The 23,324-nt window shown below is 35.4% G+C and overlaps 1 protein-coding gene across 23 annotated transcripts in view; it reads right to left on the bottom strand.

The window, feature by feature from the left end:
• Gphn (gephyrin) overlaps nucleotides 1–23,324 on the bottom strand; it is a 433,952-nt gene that overhangs the window by 169,387 nt on the left and 241,241 nt on the right. For 13 of the 23 annotated variants that reach the window (XM_051148057.1, XM_051147978.1, XM_051148006.1 and 10 more), the window contains one exon: nucleotides 21,728–21,769. The exons of the other annotated variants lie outside the window; for them this stretch is intronic. In XM_051148057.1, coding sequence (XP_051004014.1) covers nucleotides 21,728–21,769 — 42 coding nt within the window. The remainder of the gene's footprint in view (nucleotides 1–21,727; nucleotides 21,770–23,324) is intronic. 23 annotated transcript variants of the gene reach the window in all.

Genomic DNA, 23,324 nt, shown 5'->3' with positions numbered 1-23,324 from the left:
TACATATGTGCCACATTGTACATACGGAGGTCAGAGGAAAACCTATGGAATTTGTCTCTGTCTTCTATGTTGTTTGAGACAAGGCCTCTCGTTGTTCGATGCTGTATATGGCAGGCGAGCCTCCATTGCATTTACTGCATCTGGAGATTTTTCTGTTTCTGCTTCCATTTTGCTGCAGGAGTTTTGCAATTAGAGACTTGTGTTACTGTGTCTGGCTTTACACCAGCTCTGGGGATCTGTTTTCAGAACCTCATTATATCCAGCAATCATTTATCCACTGATTTATCTCCCAAGCTTTATTCTTACAATTTTAATGTTGATCATAGTATGAAAAAAACTACCTAATTATATCATGTATTATGGCACCAAATGAAAAAAATTATCTAAAAAGGATTTCTGAGTACTCATGGCATCCTATCTCAATACTTAGATGAATAATTATTTTGTAGCTTGTTTTCATTCTAGTGGTTAGAAGAATGTATTACTAATTTGCTTGAGATTACATGAGAAAAATAATAATAGACCTCAACCCTCTTGACTTCAAAACTCAATTATCTGTACATGAGTGGTTGATCATTTCTCCAACTTAATAAGGGTAATCATTGCATTTCTAATCAGATTGTCCTGGGTTCTCATTGCCTTTGTTATTCTTAAAGTATTTACTTTTTATTTACTTATTTAAGGAGGTCAGAGAACAGTTTATGAGCATTGGTCCTCTGCTTCCATCATGTAGGTTCTGAGGACTGAATTCAACTCAGAAAGTGCTTTAACCTACAGAGTCATCTTACCAGTCTTGCCTCTTTGTTCCTTGCTATTTTTCTTAGCAATAAAAACAATGGAAAACTGGAGTGTGATAGAGGAATGAAAGAAAACTAAAAATCAGTTCACATAGTAGCACTACGGGGCCAAACTGATTGGATTTGAATTTTGGCTTTATCAATTATACAATAAGCATCGTCTAAGTCACAATCTCTAGGTTTTTGTTTTCCATATATAAAATGATTTTACAATATATGTAAACCCTTACTTAGAAAAGGTGTTTCACAGTGAATGCTGTGCGAGAGTTAGGTATAATTGTGTTGTTAATAGCATCTACTGTTTGGATGCTATTCTGGATGCATAACTTAAAAATGCAGATTAGTTCTTTTGTGATTTTTACAGCTCTTGAAAGATCTAGTAAGGTTAAATTAAGGAAGCATTTGAGCAAGGAGTATTAAGAATAATTTTGAGAAATAGACCTTAAGGAAAGATATAATCAGTAAGGGAAAAACCTCAGTTACTGAGGCATACATTTTCTGGCACCTCTGAAACAAAGTCATATGTATTTTCATATGAATTTTAAGATATTCAGTTTCTGTTTGGATTTGATATACTTTTTTTCATTTTAAATGCATTGTCATATAACTTATTCATCAGTAAAATGAAACTATTATACCATGAACGCACATGGCTAAATTGCTTACCTTTTAAAACCAATGGATGCTAGATTTCAGTGTTAGAAACTGCGACTTTTATTTCTCAGAATGATTACGTAGCATTTAACAGGCACATGGAGACTGTACATATACAAAATATCTATACAATATCTGTAAAGCAGCAATGATTTAGAAAATGTGTAGGTGTTTCCATTGTCAACTACAGATAAAAGCCAAGCTTTCTAAAGTCTTGAATCATAGTAATGAGTGGTTCATTCTGTATTCTTAGTCAAAACTTCCATGCTTGTACACAGGAAACAAGTTAAAAGTAATTTGCTATTATTATTAAGAGTCTTATTTACCCTATACATTTTATTTATAGTTTCTTGGAGTACTCCACCTTTGGGGGTCTGGGCTAAGTAAAACAAAAGTCAAATGGAAAAAACTAATTATTGTTCACATTGTGCCTCTATTATGTAAGGAAACTGCCTAACGTTACTTTTTTCAAAAATGGGCAAACACCTGACTCATAAGATGAACATTTGCCTAAGATTTTATTAATGTTAGATTTTCAAACTGGTTCAGAAGAGAATTATATATACATATGTATGTAATTGCCCAATGGTGCACACACACAGAGGCACCATCAAGAAGTTTAAAACTAAATTTAGAGACAGGTCAATAATAAAGCAAAATTCAATGGCATCCCACAGGGACACAATTTCCGTTTCTGTAAGTTAGGAACCTTTTTAGTAAATGTCTTCCAAAACTCAATGCTGTGTCATAGCTGAGAAAAGGAATGGAAAAGTGCACAGATGATTCTCTAGTAGGACAGCCAGTATTCCTTGTTCACAAGCTTGTCTGATACTTTTAAGGCTTGGGAACATTAATATTTATTACTGAATTCTAGTTTGAGAATTTGTCTCTTCTTGTTACCTTCTTTTTTTCTAAGACTACATGCAGTTTCTTTTATAGTTACTTTACACAGTCTGCATTTAAAAATTTTTGGCAATATTAAGAGAGTTTATAACAATCACAAGTAGAATAAATTCATAAAATTTTAAAAATATAACTTAAAATACAACTTTAAAGACTTATGTAATACTATTTGCATGTATGTGATACTGGGGTTCAACTTTGGAGCTGGTGCTTGGAAAGCAGTCAATCTACCACTGACTTACATTCCCTAATCCTACAAGACACTTGCTTTTTAATTTTTAAGTTGTTTATTTTACTTTTGATATTATACTTACATTATTTCTTCCTTTCTTTTCCTCCCCCCAAATGCTCCCATATACCTGTCCTTGCTTTTTCATCAAGATTGTTTCTTTTATTAATTGTTGTTAAATGTATATGTATGTGTGTGTATGTATGTATGTATGTATGTATATATGTATGTATGTGTGTGTGTATACACACTTACATACACACTCCTAAATTAACAAGTACACCCTGCTCAATTTGTACTATGTAACTTGAATGTATGTTTTCAATGGTTGACCATTTGCTATTGGCAGATCAACTGGTGAGCTCTTTGCAGGGACTATTTCTCCAACCCGTATCACTTCTTTTGTAGTTTACTTGTCTACTCAAGTTTTAAAAAATTTCATTTTGAGTAATTAGCCCAAGCTTGTCAAGACTCAGTTAAGAGAAAGGCATAAGAAAATGAGAATAGCACTTCCTACAGGAAATAGAAATATAATATTTGGCATAACACAGACAATATACTTTTGGAATGAAGCTTCATTTTAAATACTCTGTTAGAAAAGGAAGAACATGTAAGAAAAGGGACATTCTTTTTTCTATATTATTGTCAAATAGAGGCTTGTAGGTAATTTGATCTATTTCAGCACAGTTCTATTTATTATCTTGCAAAATTGGCATTTACTCTATCTACACTGGTAGTTCTACTCTCATGTTTGTGGAAATTCACTCATTGTCAGAATGAGCAAGATTAGGTTATTTCAGATGTGAGTAAATTTCCCCTTAATATACACTGTAAGTCCCAAGAAATATGCTTATATGATCAGCCAAAGATGTTAATTTTAACTTTTAAAGCATTAGTTCACATGCATAACATACATTAATTTACTGAGCAGTATTTTGTGGCAGGCAGTAAAATATGACTAAAACCAACAAAGACCTTGCTACACTGAAAGGTACAACTCAATGAAAGCAGATAAGAGTACTTTAGAAGGCATATAAATTAGATAATTTTAGATAGCAGTGTTACAAAGAAAATAAAACTCAACATTGGTATGAAAAAGAAACTAGAACAGGGTATAGCTATTTCAGGTAGAGTGGATGTGGTGGTTTGGATAAAAATGCTCCCTCCTGCCCAATGGCTCATACACTTGAATGCTTGCTAACCTGGTAGTGGCACCACTAGAAGGTATGGCCTCACTAGAGTATGTGTGCCCTTGTTGGAAGAAGTGACTCTCTGGAGGTGGGCTTTGGGGTTTCAGAAGCCCAAGCCAGGCCCAGTCTCTTCCTGCTGCCTGTTGCTCTGGATGTAGAACTCTCTCAGTTCCTCTGCAGCACCTTGCCTTCCACCTTGCTTCCCACCACGGTCACAATGACCTACGTCTCTGTAACTATAAGCCAGCCCCAATTACATGCTTTCCTTTCCAAGATGTGCTGTGATCAACCTGTCTCTTCACACCAATAAGCATCTCACTGAGACAGTGGACAAGGACAACTTTGAGAAAACATCAGTTCAGACATGAGCCAGTCTGATGAGTATCCGGGGGAAGGACTTCCATGGTAGAACTGCTGTATTCATGCAAGGACCAAGGAGTTTCTTGAGTTACCGTATCATGGGATTATTTGGAGAGCTAAATAAGCTAACCGAGGCAGAATGGTTGGCACTATACCTGACATTTAGTAAAGGATAAACATGCATTGCTCTGAAGATAAGGACTGGAATGATGATGATGATTACGATGATGATAGCTACCGTACAGTATACCAACTACCCAAGTTGAGGCACCAGAACTATATTTCTCAATTTATTCTGCCCTAGAATTGTTTACAACCTCTGACAAGGCAAACAAGATTTTAATTGGCCAGAAAGGCCAAAAATTGGTAACAGATTATAAAGTTACAGCAAAATGAGATTAAACATGTCTTTTGGAAAATATTTGGTATTTGAGAAAAATCCAAGAATAAATTTCTGATAAGGAAGGGTGTAAAGGCTGAGGTATGGTAGCTGAGTTGTAGAGCCTAGTGTGTAAGAGGCTGAGTTCTGCCCCATATCCAAGAAATATAGTTGATTAGCACATAGATGGTTTGCCATTATTTAAAACATTTCATTATTAATGGGAACAGCAAAGGGAGGGGCAGAGGAAAGGACACTTAAATAGACTGCCTCTATCAGTAAACCGTTTAGCTTATATTTTTTAAACTTAGAATTTGATAAAATTTGAGTATCTTTACATATAGTCTTTATTTTAAGAACTAACACGATGCCAATGTTTCTACCTCATAGTTTTAAAGGCAGGTGTTAAGCGGTAGCAATACCCATATAAATAACCCCAGATTATTTTAATTTGTCCATGTACCTTGAACTTTTGAAACATAACTTAAACTTGTAAGTCAGTGAGGCTTTGGAAAACTTACATTTAAACAAGGATATAAAAATGACTCTAAGTGCCTACTTTTAATTAATTATTTTTTTTTTTCCAGAGAGATGGAAGTTTATTGAAGGTTTAGCAAAGCCTGACCAATTAGGGACACAGTCTGAATTCAGAAACCAGGACTGTGATGCTGGTCTGCTTCTAAGGCAGGCTTTTTTTTTTTTTTTTTTTTAAATAAGAAAAATCATAACCAGGTAACAATTAGGTATCCAGGTGGAGGAAGTCATGGGAGAGCAGCATTACATTTTGAATAAACAAAACATTTGTAACTGATTTTTAGTTTGATTGGTCTTGCAGTATGGGACTTCACAGAATGACCAGTGCCTACTTTTTAAATACTTTTTGTTTGTGTCATCAAAGATTGGAGGAACTGAGATTTATGTGCTTCAACTACTGTACTTACCTTGGTTTTCTTAAAAATATTTATGGTAAAACTTAAGCAAAGCTTGGTAACTCCTAGTCTAGAAAAATGACACAGGAATATAAATTTTACCATCCAATTCCAAACGATTTTCTTGTTTCCCATGTTTTTATAAATAAATCAATGTGAAAGGTCAAATAAAAAGGTAAGATTTTCCCTTTCTACTGAGAAAAAAATAATTTGATTTATTTTCGAGTAACAAAAATGCATATATGAAGTAAGGTGAATGCTCAATAGAGCCTTAAAGCTCGAATGGCTCAACACAGCCACTCACTGAACATAAAACAATACTTGTGATAAACATTTGAAATGTTGAGGAAAATTATGAGGTTTATTACCTACTTTGGAACTGTCAGGTACAGAGTTACTTGTTTGGTGTATTTTAAGTTGGATGATTTGGTTGTGAAACATAGTAAGAATGCAAGTAAAATCACCCTTAATGTGATTCAAATGACTTCAGCCATGTATGTCAGAGAGTGTGCAAATGGTAACTGGCCTAACAGTTCCTCAAATAACTACTTGCAGGTCTCACCAGTGTCTCCTTTTGTTTTTCCTACTCTTCAGCATGCATATATTCTTTGAGGTAATTTCCATTCTTCACAAAGAGTAGTACAAACTTGGCAGCATCCGGTTCTAGATTATTTGTACTGCTTCCATTCTTTGAAAATTTCCTTCTTTGTCAAGCACTATATTCATAATCTGCAGCTCAATAGTAAGATATAGAAGCTGGGTTGCAATAACGTTTTTAAAAATTTTGGTTCATGTGGGCATCGAAGCATCTTCAAAGAGCCATGCTTCAGTACATCTTATGCTTCTCAGCAAGAACCCTCAGGCATGGCAGCTCAAAAGATCTGGGCTTAACTGTCCTTAGCAGCAACTTGTCAAAGACAGAAAAAGCTAAGAAGCTGGCTTTATGACCCTAGGCAATGCTAAATGCAGAACAGCACGGAAAAATATCAGAAACAGTCCTTTCTTCTTTTACTCTGATAAAGCCTTAAAGATAGGATGAGGGAAATAACTAATGTTATTGAAAACTACGGCTATAAAAAGTTCACATGACTTTGGTTTCCACACAGTTTCCGGAGTGTCAGTGTGCAAGTACCATGAGGATGTTTTAAAATTCACAGTGCACTAGCAGTTACTGCTTTTGCTTTTCAACTGGAGACGGGGAGTTAGATCAGGAGAACTAATCTCTAACTACTGAGGCAGCAAAAGGGACAAAAGCTACAGCTGATTTCCTTTCTTCAGTGTTTCCATTCTCTGTCTATATTTTTCTTCACAACACTTTCCTTCCCTCCTCTTTTTTTTTTCCTTGAAATGCCAGCATACTTGCTGTTCCAAGTTATATATATGTAATATTTAATATATGATATATAGTATTATATATGTACGTATATAAAGTATTGTCTTTTCAATTTGTCAATGTCTATATTTAGAAAATTAATTAAATAAGCCTTATTAACAACTTTAGAAAAATAGGTAGGACTTCTAATAGAGAAATATGTGCCCTAAAGAAGTATTGTGGCATTTTAAGAGTTATATAATAGGCTGAATCTTTTAAAAATAATTTATTTATTTTAATTTTATATGACTTGGTGTTTTGATGCATTTATATTTGTGTGAGGGTGTCAGATTTTGGAGTTACAGACAGTTGTGAGCTGCCATGTGGGTGCTGGGAATTGAACCTGGGTCCTTTGGAAGAGCAGTCAGTGCTCTTAACTGCTGAGCCATTTCTCCAGCCCAAGAGGCTGAAAGCTTTAACCTATCAAGGACAATCTGTATTTAGGAAATTGTTTTTGGGGCATTTTGGGACAATATTTTGAAAAAATTTAAAATACATCCCTCAAAGCTGATTTATGAACATAGGATCCTCAAATGATGAATTTTTCCTATAGATATTAAAGCATATACATTATTTTTAATTATGTAAATCTGTACATGTGAGTATGTGCATGCTAGTGCAGATGCCTAGATGCCAGAGGCACTGTACGCCTTGGAGCTGAAGTTGCTGGTGGTTGTGAGTTAATTAAGATGGGTGCAGGGAACCAATTCATGTCCTTTGGAAGAGCAGCAAGCACTATAATTCACTGAATCATCTCTCAATCCCAGAATTTTATTTTTTACTCTAGTTCAAAATAGCTTTAATTTTTAGAGTCAAAATTATTTTCCCTAGTAATATTTCATGACAATATAGCCAACATACAGATTATGGTTTTAAAAAATGACAATAATTTTGAAAATTCTTAAGTGGAATTCCATATATAATTTTTATAACATTCTCATGTATTTAATAGTACAATACCTACCTACATTATAGAAAAACATAATTAATAATTTTGATTTATTGGTAGCCTTAGCACACTTCAAAGCATAAATAAGCAAGTAAAAGTCACAGTCAATTTCAGGTTTAACATTTTCGTATGACATCAAAATCAATTAGACTTTTAAACTCAAAACATATCTTTTGTTAAAACTTAAAAAAAAACACACCAAAATTTGATACATTGACATGATAAGTACTAGGAATTAAACGAACCTGGAATACTCTAAATCAAGGTTTTTCTAATCCTTTCTTTCTATTTTTACCCTGAGTGTGGGGTGGAGCTTTGACTCTAAAGTTCCAAACCAGACTGAAGGAGGATTTTCCGAAACAGGTAAGCGCTCTGGATTCCCCTCAAATCTCAGTACCTAAAGAGAAAACTCATAGGAAAGAAGACTAAAAGTTCTCCAGCTACTTATGCTAAGTACCTCATCTGAAGATTAATATCACAGATACTTCATATAAAGCAACCTGATAGGGCTGGAGGGATGGCTCAGCTGTTAAGAGCACTGGCTGCTCTTTCAAAAGACCCAGGTTCAATTCCCAGCTAACAAACGCCTGTAATTCCATTTCCAGGGGATCCAACAAGTTCACATGCACATATAAACAGGAAGGACATCAAACTATGTAACATAAAAATACATAAAAAACAAAACAGCCTTTATCATTATTATTGTGCAGTGTCTCTCCTCATCTTTCCAAACTCTGGTCTTTTGGAAGAACAGTTCACACATTTTTTTTTTTTTTTCGAGACAAGGTCTCTCAGTGTAGCCTTAGCTCTCCTGGACTCGCTTTGTAGACCAGGTTGGCCTTGAACAGTGATCCACCTGCCTCTGCCTCCCAAATGCTCGGATTAAGGTGTGGGCCACTGTGCTCGGCGTAGTTCACACTCTTAACTCTCCAGCCACAAGGTGTTTAGTCTCTACCATAACAAAATAGTGGATCATTCGGCTTTTACTGGGATAATAGGAATATTATTTTATACTGTGAAATAAAAGAATAGCTATTCCTAAAGAGAAATTAACATAACAGATCTATTAAGGGCTGGGGTTTCCAGTGCTAAGATTCAAATTTAGCTCCAAATAAAACTTAGTTCTGTATGTCTGGCTGTGAGCGCTGGAGGTTGATGTGGTTTCTTTTTAAATCCTTCTTTCACTGAACTTGGAGCTCATTGATTTCACTAGGCTGGCTGGTAAACTAGCCTCATGTGTAATCCCATCTCTGCTTGCACTGTGATGACAGCCATGCCAGACTATAGAGGCTGGCTTTATAACAGGCTAGACATACAGACTCATTATGCTTGTGAGGCAAGCATTGTACTTGCTAAGTTCTCGCTCCAGCCCCAATAAAAGTTTAAAAAACTAGTATGAATTATTTTTCAGCAAGTTTACTTTAAAACTATGAGAAAAATTAATAACTGCCAAAGCATACACATTTTAAAATATGGTAAGCAGCTAACTGAAAATAGATGTGGAGTTTTAAAACCCTCAAATAAAAACATGTCCTCTCTTACATGCTCAAATCCTAAATAAAGGATAAACTTAGGCGATTTTGACCTTAGCTTGCAAAAGAAAGTAAATATAGAAAATTCCCCCCCAAAAAGGAATGGTTTAAAAAAAAAAAAACAAAATAACAAATGCTGTTAAGAAGGGGCTCATTAATTTTTTTCTGTTATTTTCTCAATTCTGCCAATGACTGACAGGATCCTTCTAAGACATTCAGTATTAAAACCAGACAGTCAGATGATATCCAAGATGGTGGCGCTGAATACACACACCTTCTCTGAACAGCAGGACAGCATTGACTGCACAGTGACCTAAGGACAGAAAGAACTACAGAACACCAGTGCTGGTGATTCCCAGGTGAGAGGGGTTAGCACAATATGGAACTCAGGTGGATCTGGACTTGGGCCACCCTGCTAATCCACAGAAAAGTCCCTGGGTCCCTGCAGGTGTGTCCACAGTCTCCAAAGTCCAGCCACTTGCTTGCATGCTCACTGCACTTGAGCTCTCTGTCTCAGATGGAACTATGGGCTACAAAACACTAATGTCTGGTTCTTCTAGTCAGAGGAGACCCCACAGTCTGGAGCACAAGTGGATCTGAACTGAGGTCACCCTGCCAATCCAAGGAAAGTTCCCGGGTCCACACAGGAATGGGAAAGGGCCCCAAAGTCTAAACACATGCTTGGGCAAGCTGCACAGTACTTGCACCCTGTGTCTCAGAAGGAAATGTGGACTACAAAACACAACTGTTTGAGTTTTCCTGCTGAGAGGAGACACCATGGTGTGGAAAACAGATAGATCTGACCTCAGGTCACCTGGCTGGACCATGGAAAATTCTCAGGTCTGATCTCAGTTCACCCATCTGATCCACCTGAAGAGTTCCCTGATCCCCAAAGGGGAGAGGTCTGAACCTATAGCCACTCACCTACAAGCTGCTCTCAGCAGCCAGTGAAGGACACCAGAAACTACCACCCAAATACCAGAGACAGCCAGAATGCTAAAGGCCAGAATAAAAACGCAAACAACAAAAGCCAAAGTAAAATGGCATCCCCAGAACCCTGTTATCTCAAAGCAATCAGCCCTGGAAACTCTAACACAACTAAAACACAAGAAGAAAATGACCTCAAATGTTTCCTAATGAAGATGGTAACAGAGGAATTGAATAAAATCCACAAACAAATACAGGGAGATACAGCCAAACAGATTGAAGCCCTTAGAGAGGCCATGAAAGAGGCCTATAGAAGAAATGAAGAAATCTCTGGAAGAAATTCCAGAAAATGCAAACAATCAGGTGAAGGAAGTCAATAAAATGGCTCAATATCTGAAGATGAAAATGGAAACAATAATAAAAGCACAAACTGAGGACAGCCTGGAAAAAGAGAACTTATAGAAGGAAACAGAAACTGCAGAGGTAAGCATCACCAACAGACTACAGAGATGAGGAAAGAATTTCAGGTGTAGAAGATACAATGGAAGACTTTGATGCAAACATAAAAGAACATGTTAAATCTAACAAAATTCCAGACACAACACATCTAAGAAATCAAGGACACCCTGAAAAGATGAAACCTAAAGATAATAGGAATTGAGGAAAGAGTAGATGTCTGGCTCCAAGGCCCAGAAAATATTTTCAACAAAATTATAAAAGAAAATTTCCCCAATTTAAAGAGATGCATATAAACACACCAGAGATCTATAGAACACCAAATAGAGTAGACAAGAAAAGAAAATTCTCCCACCACATAATAATCAAAACACTAAGTTTACAGAAGAAAGAAAAAATATTAAAAGCTGAGAGAGAAAAAGGCCAAGTAACATATAATGGCAAACCTATCAGAATCACACTCGACTTTTCAGCAGAGATGATAAAAGCCGGAAGAGTCTGGGCAGATGTCTTGCAAACCCTAAGAGACCAAAGATGTCAGTCCAGACTACTGTACCCAGAAAAACTTTTAATAATTATAGGTGGAGAAAACAAGATATTGCATGACAAAACCAAATTTAAACAATATCTATCCACAAATCCACCTCTACAGAATACAAGGAAAACTCCAACCCAAGGAGGCTAATAACACCAGGAAAACACAAGAAATAGATAACTTCACTTTAGCAAAATAAAAATTAGACAAGCACACAATCACACTAACCAAAATCAAAATAAAAGGAACTAATAGTCACTGGTCATTAATCTCTCTCAACATCAATTGTCTCAACTCTTCAATAAAGAGACACAGACTAACAGAATGGGTGCATAAACAGGTCCCAATATTCTGCTGCATACAAGACACACATCTCAACAACAAAGATAGACATTACCTGAGAGTCAAGGGCTGAAAGCTGGTCTTCTAAGCAAAGGGACACAAGAAACAAGATGGAGTAGCCACTATAGTATCTAATAAAATATTCTTTCAACCAAAATGAATCAAAAGAGATGAGGAAGGATACTTCATACTCATCAAAGGACATTTAACCAGGATGAAATCACAATTCTGAACATCTATGCCCTGAATACAAGGGCACCTTCATTTGTAAAATAAACAATAACAAAGCTTAAATCACCCATACATCCCCACACATTATTAGTGGAAGACTTCAACACCCCCCCTACTCACCAAAGGATACATCAATGAAACAGAATCTAAGTCAAGAAATAATGACATTAATAGATGTCATGAATCAAATGGACCTAATAGACATCTACAGAACTTTTCACCCAAACACAAGAGATTATATCTTCTTCTCAGCACCTTACAGAACCTTCCTCAAAATTGACTATATAGTTCTAGGTCACAAAGCAAGCCTCAACAGATACAAGAAGACTGATATAATATCTTGTATCCTATCAGACAACCATGGACTAAAATCTGAACTTTAACAACAGAAATAACAAAAAGCCTATGCATACATAGAAACTGAACAACTCGCTACTCAATGATAACTTGGTCAGAAAAGAAATAAAGAAAGAAATTAGGGACTTCCTAAAATTCAAAGAAAATGAAGGTATAACATACACAAATTTATGAGACACAAAAAACACAGTGCTAAGAGGAAGTTCATAGCATTAAGTGTCTTCATAAAGAGATTGGAAACATCTCATACAAGCCAGTTAATGTGGAAGCCCTAGGGAAAAAAAGAGAAGCAGACATAATCAAGAATAGACTGATGGAAATAATCAAATTCAGGGATGAAATCAATAAATTAGAAACAGTGAGAACAATTCAAAGAATGAATGAAAGCAAGTTCTTAAAAAAAAAATCAACAAGATAGACAAACCCTTAACCAAACTAACTAAAAGGCAAATGGACATTATCCAAATCAACAAAATCAGAAATGAAAAGGGAGACATTAACAACAGACACCAAGGAAATCCAAAGAATCTTTAGGTCTTACCCCAAAAGCCTACATGCCACAAAATTTGAAAATCTAAATGAAATGGATGATTTTCTTGATAGATTCCACTTAAGTTGAATCAAGCTCAGGTAAACAATTTAAATAATTTTATATCTTCTGCAGAAATAGAAGAAGTCATCAAAAGTCTCCCACACAAAAAAATGCCCAAGGCTAGATGGTTTCATTGCAGAATTGTACCAGACCTTCAAAGAAGAGCTAATACCCATGCTCTTCGAACTATTCCACAAAATATAAATGGAAGGAACATTATCAAACCTGTTCTATGAGGCCACAGTCACCTTGATGTGTAAACTACACAAAGACCCCACAAAAAGAGAATTTCAGATCAATTTCTCTTATGAATATTGATAATAAGTGTTTAATAAATTACTTGCAAACCAAATCCAAGCGTACATGAAAGATATCATTTATCATGAGCAAGTAGGCTTCATCCTAGGCATACAGGGATGGTTCAATATACGGTAGTTCATCAATTTAATCCATCATATAAACAAACTGAAAAAAAAACCCACACGATCATCTCCTTAGATGCAGAAAAACCATTTGACAAAATCCAACACCCATCTATGTTTAAAGTCTTGGAAAGATCAGTGATACAAGGCACATATCTAAAAATAATAAAGGCTATATACACCAAGCCAATAGCCAACATCAAATTAAATGGAAAGAAATTAGAAAAAATTCTACTCTGCCCACCCTCTTCATACCTCTTCAATATAGTACATGAAGTTATAGCTAGAGCAATAAGACAACAAAAGGAGATCCAGGGGATCCACATTGGAATGACATTTGCAGATGATACAATAGTGCATATAAGTGACCCCCAAAATTCTACCAGAAAATTCCTACAGCTGATAAACACCTTCAGCAAAGTGGCCAGATGCAAGGTTAATTTTAAAAAATCACTAGTCCTCCTGTACACAAAGGTCAAGTAGGCTGAGAAAGAAATTAGGGAAACTACATCCTTCACAATAGCCACAAATAATACAAAGTATCTTGGTGAAACTCTAACAAAGCAAGTGAAAGATCTGTTAAAAAAAAAACTGAAGAAGGTATCAGAAGATGGAAAGATCTCTCATGCTCATCGATTGGGAGGATCAACATAGTAGACATGGCCATCTTACCAAAAGATATCTACAGATTCAATGCACTCCTTATTAAAATACCCACACAATTCTTTATTGGCTTTGAAAGATCAATTCTGAACTTCATATAGTGAAACAAAAAAACCCAGAATAGCTAAAACAATCCTGTAAAAAATCTTCTGGATGAATCTCCACCTCTGATCTCAAGCTGTTCTACAGAGCAACAGTAAAACAAAACAAAACAAAACAAAAACAGCATGGTAGTGGCATAGAAATAGGCTGGTTGATCAATGGGATCAATTGAAGACCCAGAAAAAAACCCCACATACCTACAGACACTTGATTTTTGACAAAGTGGCCAAGTCCATACAATGGGAAAAAGACAGCATCTTTAACAAATGGTGCTGGTCTAACTGGATGTCTACATGACCCTTATTTATCACCCTGCACAAAACTAAAGTGCAATTGGGTTAAAGACCTCAACATAGAACCAGACACACTAAATCTGTTAGAAGAAAAAGTGGGGAAGAGCCTTGAACTCATTGGCATAGGAGACAACTTCCTGAACAGAATACCAATAGCTCAGGCTCTAAGATCAACCATTAATAAATGGGATCTCATGAAACTGACAAGCTTCTACATGGCAAAGACATTTTGAACAGAACAAAATGACAGCTTACAGACTGGAAAAGATCTTCACCAACGCTACATCCAACAAAGGGCTAAAAGTATATAAAGAATTCAAGGAATTAAACACTACCAAACCAAATTACCCAATTAAAAAAAATGGGATACAGAGCTAAACAGAGAATTTTCAAGAGAAGAACATGGAGTCACTGAGAAATATCTAAAGAAATGCTCAACATCCTTACTTATCAGGGAAATGAAAATCACAAGGACTCTGAGATTCCATCTTATACCTACCAGAATGGCTAAGTAAAAAATTCAGGCGACTTCACATGTTGGTGAGGATGTAGAGAAGGGAAATACTGCTCCATTGCTGGTGGAAGTGCAAACTTGTACAACCACTTTGGAAATAAATCTGCGGCTTTCTCGGAAAATTGGGAATTGAGCTACTGCAAGACCCAGCTAAATCACTCTTGGGCATAAACCCAAAAGATGCTCCACAAGGATATTTGCTCAACTGTGTTCATAGCAGCTTTATTCTTAATGGCCAGAATCTGCAAACAACCTAGATGTCCCTCAACTGAAGAATGGATGAAGAAACCGTGGTACAATGAATATTACTCAGCTAATAAAAACAAGGGAATCTTGAAATCTGAAGGAAACCCAGATCCAGAAAGACTCACATGGTATTTACTCACTTATAAGAGGATATTCGCCCAACACAGATGCCCCCTGAGAGACTCCACCCAGTGGGTGACCGGGACAGATGCTGGAACTTGTTGCTGGACTCTGGGCAGAGCACTGAGAGTGTTATGGAAGAATTGGGGGCGGGGGGAGGGAAGGGAAGGACCTAGAGGGTTCTGAACCCAGATCTGGATGATCTGGACCCAGGAAAGCCTGCACAAACTGCTGAAACCAAAGACAATGCATGCACAGAACCTAGATCCTCTGTTCAGATCTAGCCAATGCACAGCTCATTCTCCATGGTTTTGCGGGGGAGCGGGGACTGCCTCTAACATGAACTCTGGTGTTCCCAATTTGATCCCTTCCTCTTGGTAGAGAGGCCAGGTGGGCACCTGGAGGAAGAGGAAGCCAGCTATCCAGATGAGACCTCATAGGCTGTGCTCATATGGTGGGGGAGGAGTTCCCTTCTATAAGAGGTCTAGGGGAGGAGAATAGTGTGGAAGAGGGAAGGAAGGTGGGAACAGGTAGACACTAGGGAGGGGATAAAAATTGGGATGTAATCTGAATAATTTATAATAAATTAAAAATTTAAAAAAGAAAAACTCAGATAGTCTAATATCTTATTCAAGTGGAGAAGAGCTGGTACTAAAAAATATTAGAAAAATAAATTATGTGAAGCATGGGATTGAAAAGAAGAGCGAAACATTTATCTGATAGTGTCACTCTCCCTCATAGACATTTATCTGATAGTGTCACTCTCTCTCATAGGCAAAGGTCACTCCAACTATACCTAGCAACCCACACCTGTAAATTACATCTCCCTTTTCATCTAATACCGATTTATATTACCTAACTAAATTATAGGCCCTGAAGGTCCTGCCCATAAGAGGGAGAATTATTCTACAGAATTATCTGGAAGGTAAGAGGTATGCTTTGTAGCTTTTTGATCAATGAACTGAGGGTAACTGAAGAAATGCTCTACAAGATTAGCTGGAGTGAGAAAAAGGGGACATGCCAAGGGAAATTTATCATTTTCTCTGATAACCCAACCTCCTTTGGGCTTAGGCATCTACTTTAGAGTAGAAAAAGAAACTGTTTACTTAATATTTAATATGTCTGAGCGACTATAGTAGATGTTACATGAATTAAAATTCTCCCTGAAATACAGGTGAAAAATCTTCATAATGTCAGAAAAGTTGACATAGTTGTTGATGCACATCTTTATTTCTCTAATGTTCTTTAGTAACACATTGAGTATATTACTTATCTCACCAGTGTCATAAATTGAAATTAAATGTAGCTAGAAATTACTGTTTACATTAAATAGATATCAAAGGTGAAAAATAAGGAAGAATATAAGATACCTGGAAGATTTTGTTGTCTGAGAATATTAAGAACATGACCTCTGATAGAAAAAAGTGCTTTAGAAAGAAGAGTTTGACATATCGTTTTTAACATCATAAAAGTATATTTAAATAGCAGCTGGAAATGCAACCATGCAACATTGTGTTGCATATTATAATGCATGATAATGTCTTTAAGCTATAACTAGCCTTATTACTAATTTAATACTGTGTTTTAAAATTCTCTAAGGCTTTGAAATTTGAAACTTGAACATCATTAAATTTGGATTTCTGCTAAGTTGGATATACTCTTAAGTGCTTTATGGACTCTCTTCATTCCTATCTACGAGAGAGAGGACACATTTCTTTATGGACTCTCTTCATTCCTATCTACGAGAGAGAGGATACATTTCTTTCTTTTCTCCTCCCCACCATACACAAACAGCTCATCTATGAGTTTTAAGACACCAGGTATAAAACTTTCTAGGTATTTATGCATTCATATTTTCTTTCTTTCATTTTAGATTTCTTATGACCATATTTACTGATCATCTCTTGTATTTTCAATGATCACGGTACATGAGGGAGTACATAAGCAAACATTCAGAAGTCTTAACTAGTTGTATTAAAAATTCTTATTATAGAATTTAAAAATATAGTACCAAGTACATATCATCTTGTTTCAACACCTATCAAACATATCTTTAAAATGTTTAAGAATGCTTTAATTAGACTTTTTATGCATATTGGTTATTTTCAGTACATACTTTTCTTATTTTAATGAAAACAATTCACAAATGTTATTTTGCTTCTAAAAATTCAGAAAAGAGATAAGATCTCTTTCACCATTTATGTTCAAAATAAGAAACAAACAAACAAACAAAAAAGAACACAATGATTTAGCCAGCTCATTGTTAATTCTTTTAGTCATTTTAAAGTTATTGAAAGATTACAGATTTCTTCCTTTCAGTTTGATAAACAATATGAATGTTACAGCCAAAGAACTTGCTTACATTATGTATATACATTAATTAAAAGGATGGAAAAAGTTAAAAGTGAGGCAAGATAGAAGAAACTTTTATAGCACACGTGAAACATTTTCAAAAGATACTATTAAACAGATTCCTTCACAGCATCTTCACAGTATCTCCATTTTCATTACTACTAGATAAAAATGGCATAAAAACAATACACATAGGATACAACAGAATACCACAATTTTACTAAAATGCATGGGTAAATAAAAATCAATTATAAGAGTTTTCTTCTAAAATATATTATAATTATGTGAGTGTGTGTGTGTGTGTGTGTGTGTGTGTGTGTGTGTGTGTGTGTGTTGATGCCCATGTACATGAGGGTGCACACTTGGCAGTAAAAGGATGACTTTTAGTTCTCCACAGCTCCAACTCTTTGGGTTTTTCAGATCAAATTCAGGTCAGAAGGCTTGTACTGCAAGTATTTTCACATACTGAGCCATCTCACCAGACCCACTTAAGTAGATTTTCTATGTGAGATTCTTATGGAGTAGAAACATCTGAGGCTCTCACTTTGCAGTACACAGGGTTTCTGTGGTATTTAGAAAACAGTTCTTTAAAAAATTCCCACAGGAAATGCTATTGTATTTTAAGTAGAACTGTCTTTTTCTACCAACAATTTACTATTTGTATGAAATTTAACTGAAACTTGCTTGAAAAAGTTCCCAAATGTTGTTCAGTCAAGCTGAAAGTTCTTAGCATTAAATAGACATATTATTAAATTTCAGTCTTTGTCCACTCAATGAGAAAGAAAAAACTGAGTTTCGAATTTTCCAAAATTGCAATCAACCCTAGTATGGACAAATCTGGCACATTAAAGATCGCTTTAAAGAGTTCAATTTGGACTAAAAAAGCAAAATAAGTTGAATGTTTATTTTTGAGATATAGTGTTATTATGATACAATCATACTATATTTACTTCTATTATATTTTACTATTTTTTAAAGACAGTCTTGCTATGTATCTAGGGCTGCATGAGAACTTGTATAGAATAGGGTGGCCTTGAATTCACCAAGATCCACCTGCACCTGCCTCCTAAATGCTGGTATTGAAGGTGTGATCCATAACACACAGTATATTAGTGTGTCTGAAATAGACCAGAATGAACACCATTTCTACCAGGGGCCAGTGCTTATTGGGCTTTTGTTTTAAGCAAGGAAATCATGAAGCAATAATTTTAAAAATGTGTGTTTGTGTTTGTGTGTGTGTGAAGGTGTGTGTTGGAAGAGGGTGTCAAAGTCCCTGGATCTTGAGGTACAGGCAGTCTAAATAGTCTTATACGGATGCTTAGAATCAAAGTTGGGTCCTCTGAAAGAGCAGCAAGTGCTCTTACCTGTTGAGCCATCTCTCCAGGTCTGAATTAATCTTCAAACCAACAAACAAACCAACAAACAAAAAACAATGCTTAAAAAATTGAGTGTTAGAAATTTGGAAGTGAGGTCTTCCATTTTTTGCAGTATATTTTATTTATTTAATTTAAACAGAAGGGCCATGGTGTCATATTTGTAGAATGGCTTCAGCAACATGAGCTTATGCATTATCTTGTTTTCAAAGAACTGAGGAATAGGCTCATTTGAGCAACACTTACTATTTTAAATTTATCAATAGCATACAAGTAGTGATATACAACTGGTAAAGTCAATGTGCCATATTAGGAGTGAGAAACTATTTCTTCAGAAATAGGGTTAAAGTAAATATGATCTCATTGTAGGGGAAAGATTATATTGAGTGATGGAGGGTCTGTTTACTTATGTAGTTCTGGTATAAAATAAACATTACGTTTACATTAGTCCTAAAAGAGTCTTCCACTTAAAAATTGATGTATGAGAGTATTCATTAAATGTCTATGAAAGGGCTTCCAGTTTTATGTTAAAAAAGAATTATATGTGATATTTTCTGTGCAGATTATTATGAATATTACATCCCTATTTGTTCATAATTTTATTGGATTGAATATGAACATTACACCTACAGAGACAACAGTAGTATGGCAGAGAAAACTAGAGAAACCCTGTAACAAATGACAAGTGAGAAACACTTTATGACAATTAAGGAGAGCTCATATGTCACAATGAAAGAAACACAGACCTACATGGAGCTCAAGTTTCTGTAAGAGCTGAGTGGCTTGGAGCAAATGCCAGTGTATACCCAAGTTCTAACCAGAGAGGCCTCCTGCACACAGGCTATCACAGAGAAAGTTATACCCTGATGGATGCTGTAGGCTGCGATTGGAGATGATGCCACTGTTAGTGTTTTTATACACTGTCATAAGAAATGGCGAATTGCCTAGATGAAGTGGCAGAAAGAAATGTATTATATATTTGTTACACTACGAATCACATTCCTGTGGTATTAGGGAAATAGACTATAGGAATTCTAATGATGGGATGATATACACCCATGTTTGCAAAGAGTCCTTGTTGATATCATAAAGTTAATTTGTCTTTTATTAATTAATTTTCGATAATGATTTTTCAAGGAGAAAGTAATTTTTTTCATAAGGACATCATTCCTAAGATAATGCTGTAGGCCTAAATCTTCCATATATATAGACACGAATGTTTACTTATGAGAAGTATCTTATACAGCTTGAGGATTTTCATTAAAACCTCCTCACTTATGATGGTGATAGTGGTACAATACACATGGCTAAAATATATTTATACTAAAGCTGTCACTGTTATGTTTCAAGCATTACTTGTCATTAAAACAACACAACAACAAAGAAAAAGTCAAAAGAAAGAATATAGAAGGCTCTGTAGAGTCTGTTGTACAGACTTGTACATCTTTCCTATTGGGAGTTTGAAAGTTTTGTATTATTTTTGTTGCACTTTTCCTGAGTTCTTTATATTCTCTTTGTTGTAGTCCAATATATATTTAATATAAAGAGGTTTGCTAATAATAGAAGAAATGCTTTCTTGCCTGACAAAAATTATCTCTCTACAAAGTCAGTTATAAAAGAAAAATGTCATTGACATTTATAACTTAGAAAATAAAAATTAAACAGGAGGGCTGTACTTTACTGATGAAATAAATTTAACATTGCTTGAGTATGGATTTAATTACATTGTATCACTTAAAACTTTCTAAAATTTAAATAAAGATGCTAATTTGCTTGTTCTTCCTCACAAACTGCTTTTTAAAAAGCATGGCATTGTGTAAGATTTTTTTGACCAGAATTATACTGATAATACTCATCTGCAAATAGTTTAGAAATATGTTATGCTGTAAAAAAAGCCCCAGAATGTTAAAATTCATATGTAATTAATGTCCTTTTCTTTATAGAGTTATATGTACTTTTCTTTACACTTACTCAACCCTGCTCCTGCTTTGGAAACCAGATAGCCCATTATATAATCAAAGCATGTCAGTAACATTTTGGATATGTACTTTATAAAAATGAGAAAATCTAGTATGCTGCCGTTTAACACATAAGGAAAGGGAAATCAAACTTTAAGAAGACAAGAACATAGGTCTAAATGTTATAATACATATGCTATTAAAGAACATGATTCCTGTAATTAATATAATCTTCTGTGTGATAAGAATCTTAAGAAAATACAAGGAAACAAAGTTATTCGAACTCCCTCATGCCCCTAAGGTTTCTATAGGTAACCCTGAGTGCCCTATAACTCCCTGTAGACCAAGGTGACCTTGAACTTAGAGATCCACCTGCTTCTGCCTCCTGAGTGCTGAGCCACTGGCTAAGTAGCCCAAATTTTCAAGAGGGAACAATTTTTTTTTATTTTACATATACATAAATGAAATATTTTTCTTTTTATCAATTTTTCCTCTTTAGTAATCAATTCCTGATGCTTTCTCATGTTTTTGGATAATAAGGGATCCTCACTAACTTAATTCAAATCTTCAATATTAGCAAAAGACACATATGTTCAAAGAAGGATCTTTTTCTTTAGACAACATAAGCTTAAAAGTAAATTATGTGGTTAAGAGAAATTACTGAGTCCTAAGGTAATAGTAACAATCAAGTTAGCTATTTGGGTTTTAGTCATTTCAGTGTGATACAACGACTACTGAAAGCCAAGTTTTCCTGACATAGTGTAGCACAGAAAATTTCCCCTAAACCTGATGATTTTCCGCCTCTGACACCCTCATCATTTTCAGCCAAGGGCAAAGTGCAAGGCAAAATAAATTATGGCAAAAAAAAAAAAAAAAAAAAAAAAAAAAAAAAAAAAGGTGAGTGTGCGAGCATGTTATTGACCATGTAAAAAGACACGTGCAAAATATACCTCAGATACACTATAGGTAGATGAGCACGACGGAAGCCGAGCCTGGTTTTGCAGTGGAGAAAAGAAAACACTGTTAAAGAGGAAATGATAGAATAGTAAGGGTCGCAGAAGGTTTACATGGCTTCATCACCAACAAATTTGCCATAGGAATAATAAAACAGCCTGACAAGGGAACACATCTCCAGACTCACGTTATTTGAAGGAGAATCTCATAATTAAAAAAAACCAAAGAAACCTCAAAATTCAACTCCCTAATTTGCTAGCGAAAAATGAAAAATATATACAGATGATACCCTACATGCTGAGAGATGCTTATTTAAGGGATAAAGCAAAATACCAAATAAATTTTCCTCCAGTGCCACACTGATCTTCATTGGCTTGTGTGTGTGTGCACATATGCATGTATATATGTGTGTGTGTGTATGTGTGTATATATATATAATATATTTCTTCTAATTCATTTTCAGTAATTATCAACACTCCCTTTCTCTCTTAATACATATGTTAACAGCCACACCATAAAAATATAAAATAAGCATTGCTTTTCTCCACAATTACTTTTAATCATTATTTTTACTCATTGATTCCTCTCCTTTTCTTTTTGTGCATGTACGAGTGTGTGAGTGTGTGTGTGTGTGTGTGTGAGTGTGTGTAGAAGTGTGTGTGTATTCTCTTGCTTCCTCCATCCTTTGTATCTTGAGCTGGGAGTCTGGCTAGCTGGTTCAGGCTGGGCTAGAACTATGCAGTCCATGTTCTCCTCTACACGCAGTCCTTAGCTTCGGCCATGCAGATTCCAGGTGTGTATACCACATAATTTATTACTGTTTCTTAAAATAGCTGTTTTGTATGTAAAGCCATGTTTAACCTTCATGATTTCCCCGGTCAAACTTGTCCATGGGTGTCAAGGAGCTCAAGTGATTCTCCTGTTTCAGGATCCTGAGTGGCTAGCACTACAGCACCAGGCTGACCTTTATGACTTTGAATTGGTGATGCTCTGGCTTGTTCCTAATTTCTTGGTTGTGATGCCAACACGTTAAATTTTGTTGCCTATTCCTACACTAATTTTCATTATGGCATGTAAGCTGAAACAGCTACCAATGCATTTTCTAGTCACAAGTTCTGTGTGAAGTTTCAGAATACACAATTAAGAGCAGAGGATTGAAAAGGATGACAAAGTGGACAAATCAGAAGCAACCTTATCAGACTGGCTATGTAACATATCTTTAGCACCTATGACAGCAGAACAGAGTAGGTGCTCATTAAGTATTTATTGAGTTAATGAAAAAATGAACTCTTTTCTACCTTTCATTAAAACCTAAAGTGATTTCCTGAGCCTTTTAAGTTTATTGTTTTATAGTTTTGTGATATAATTATCACTTCAACTTATGCTTTGAGGTAGTTTCTAAAATATGGTTAGCTTTGTATATTAAGAAATGAAACATCTTTTCAACTTTGTGCATTAAATTTCCTTAGCAAAATGACAGTTCTAAGAAAATCTTGCTTTGCATACTTGTCCTATTTAAAACAGTTTGAGTGACTTGTCTCCTTTTTACACAGTTCCTACTTGCTAGTACAAGGAACACTTACTGGTCAAGCA

Source organism: Acomys russatus, chromosome 1 (genome assembly GCF_903995435.1).
Source record: "Acomys russatus chromosome 1, mAcoRus1.1, whole genome shotgun sequence".
Lineage (NCBI taxonomy): Eukaryota > Metazoa > Chordata > Mammalia > Rodentia > Muridae > Acomys > Acomys russatus.
The sequence above is the reverse complement of the archived record's forward strand: the minus strand, read 5'-3'. Positions and strand labels throughout refer to the sequence as shown.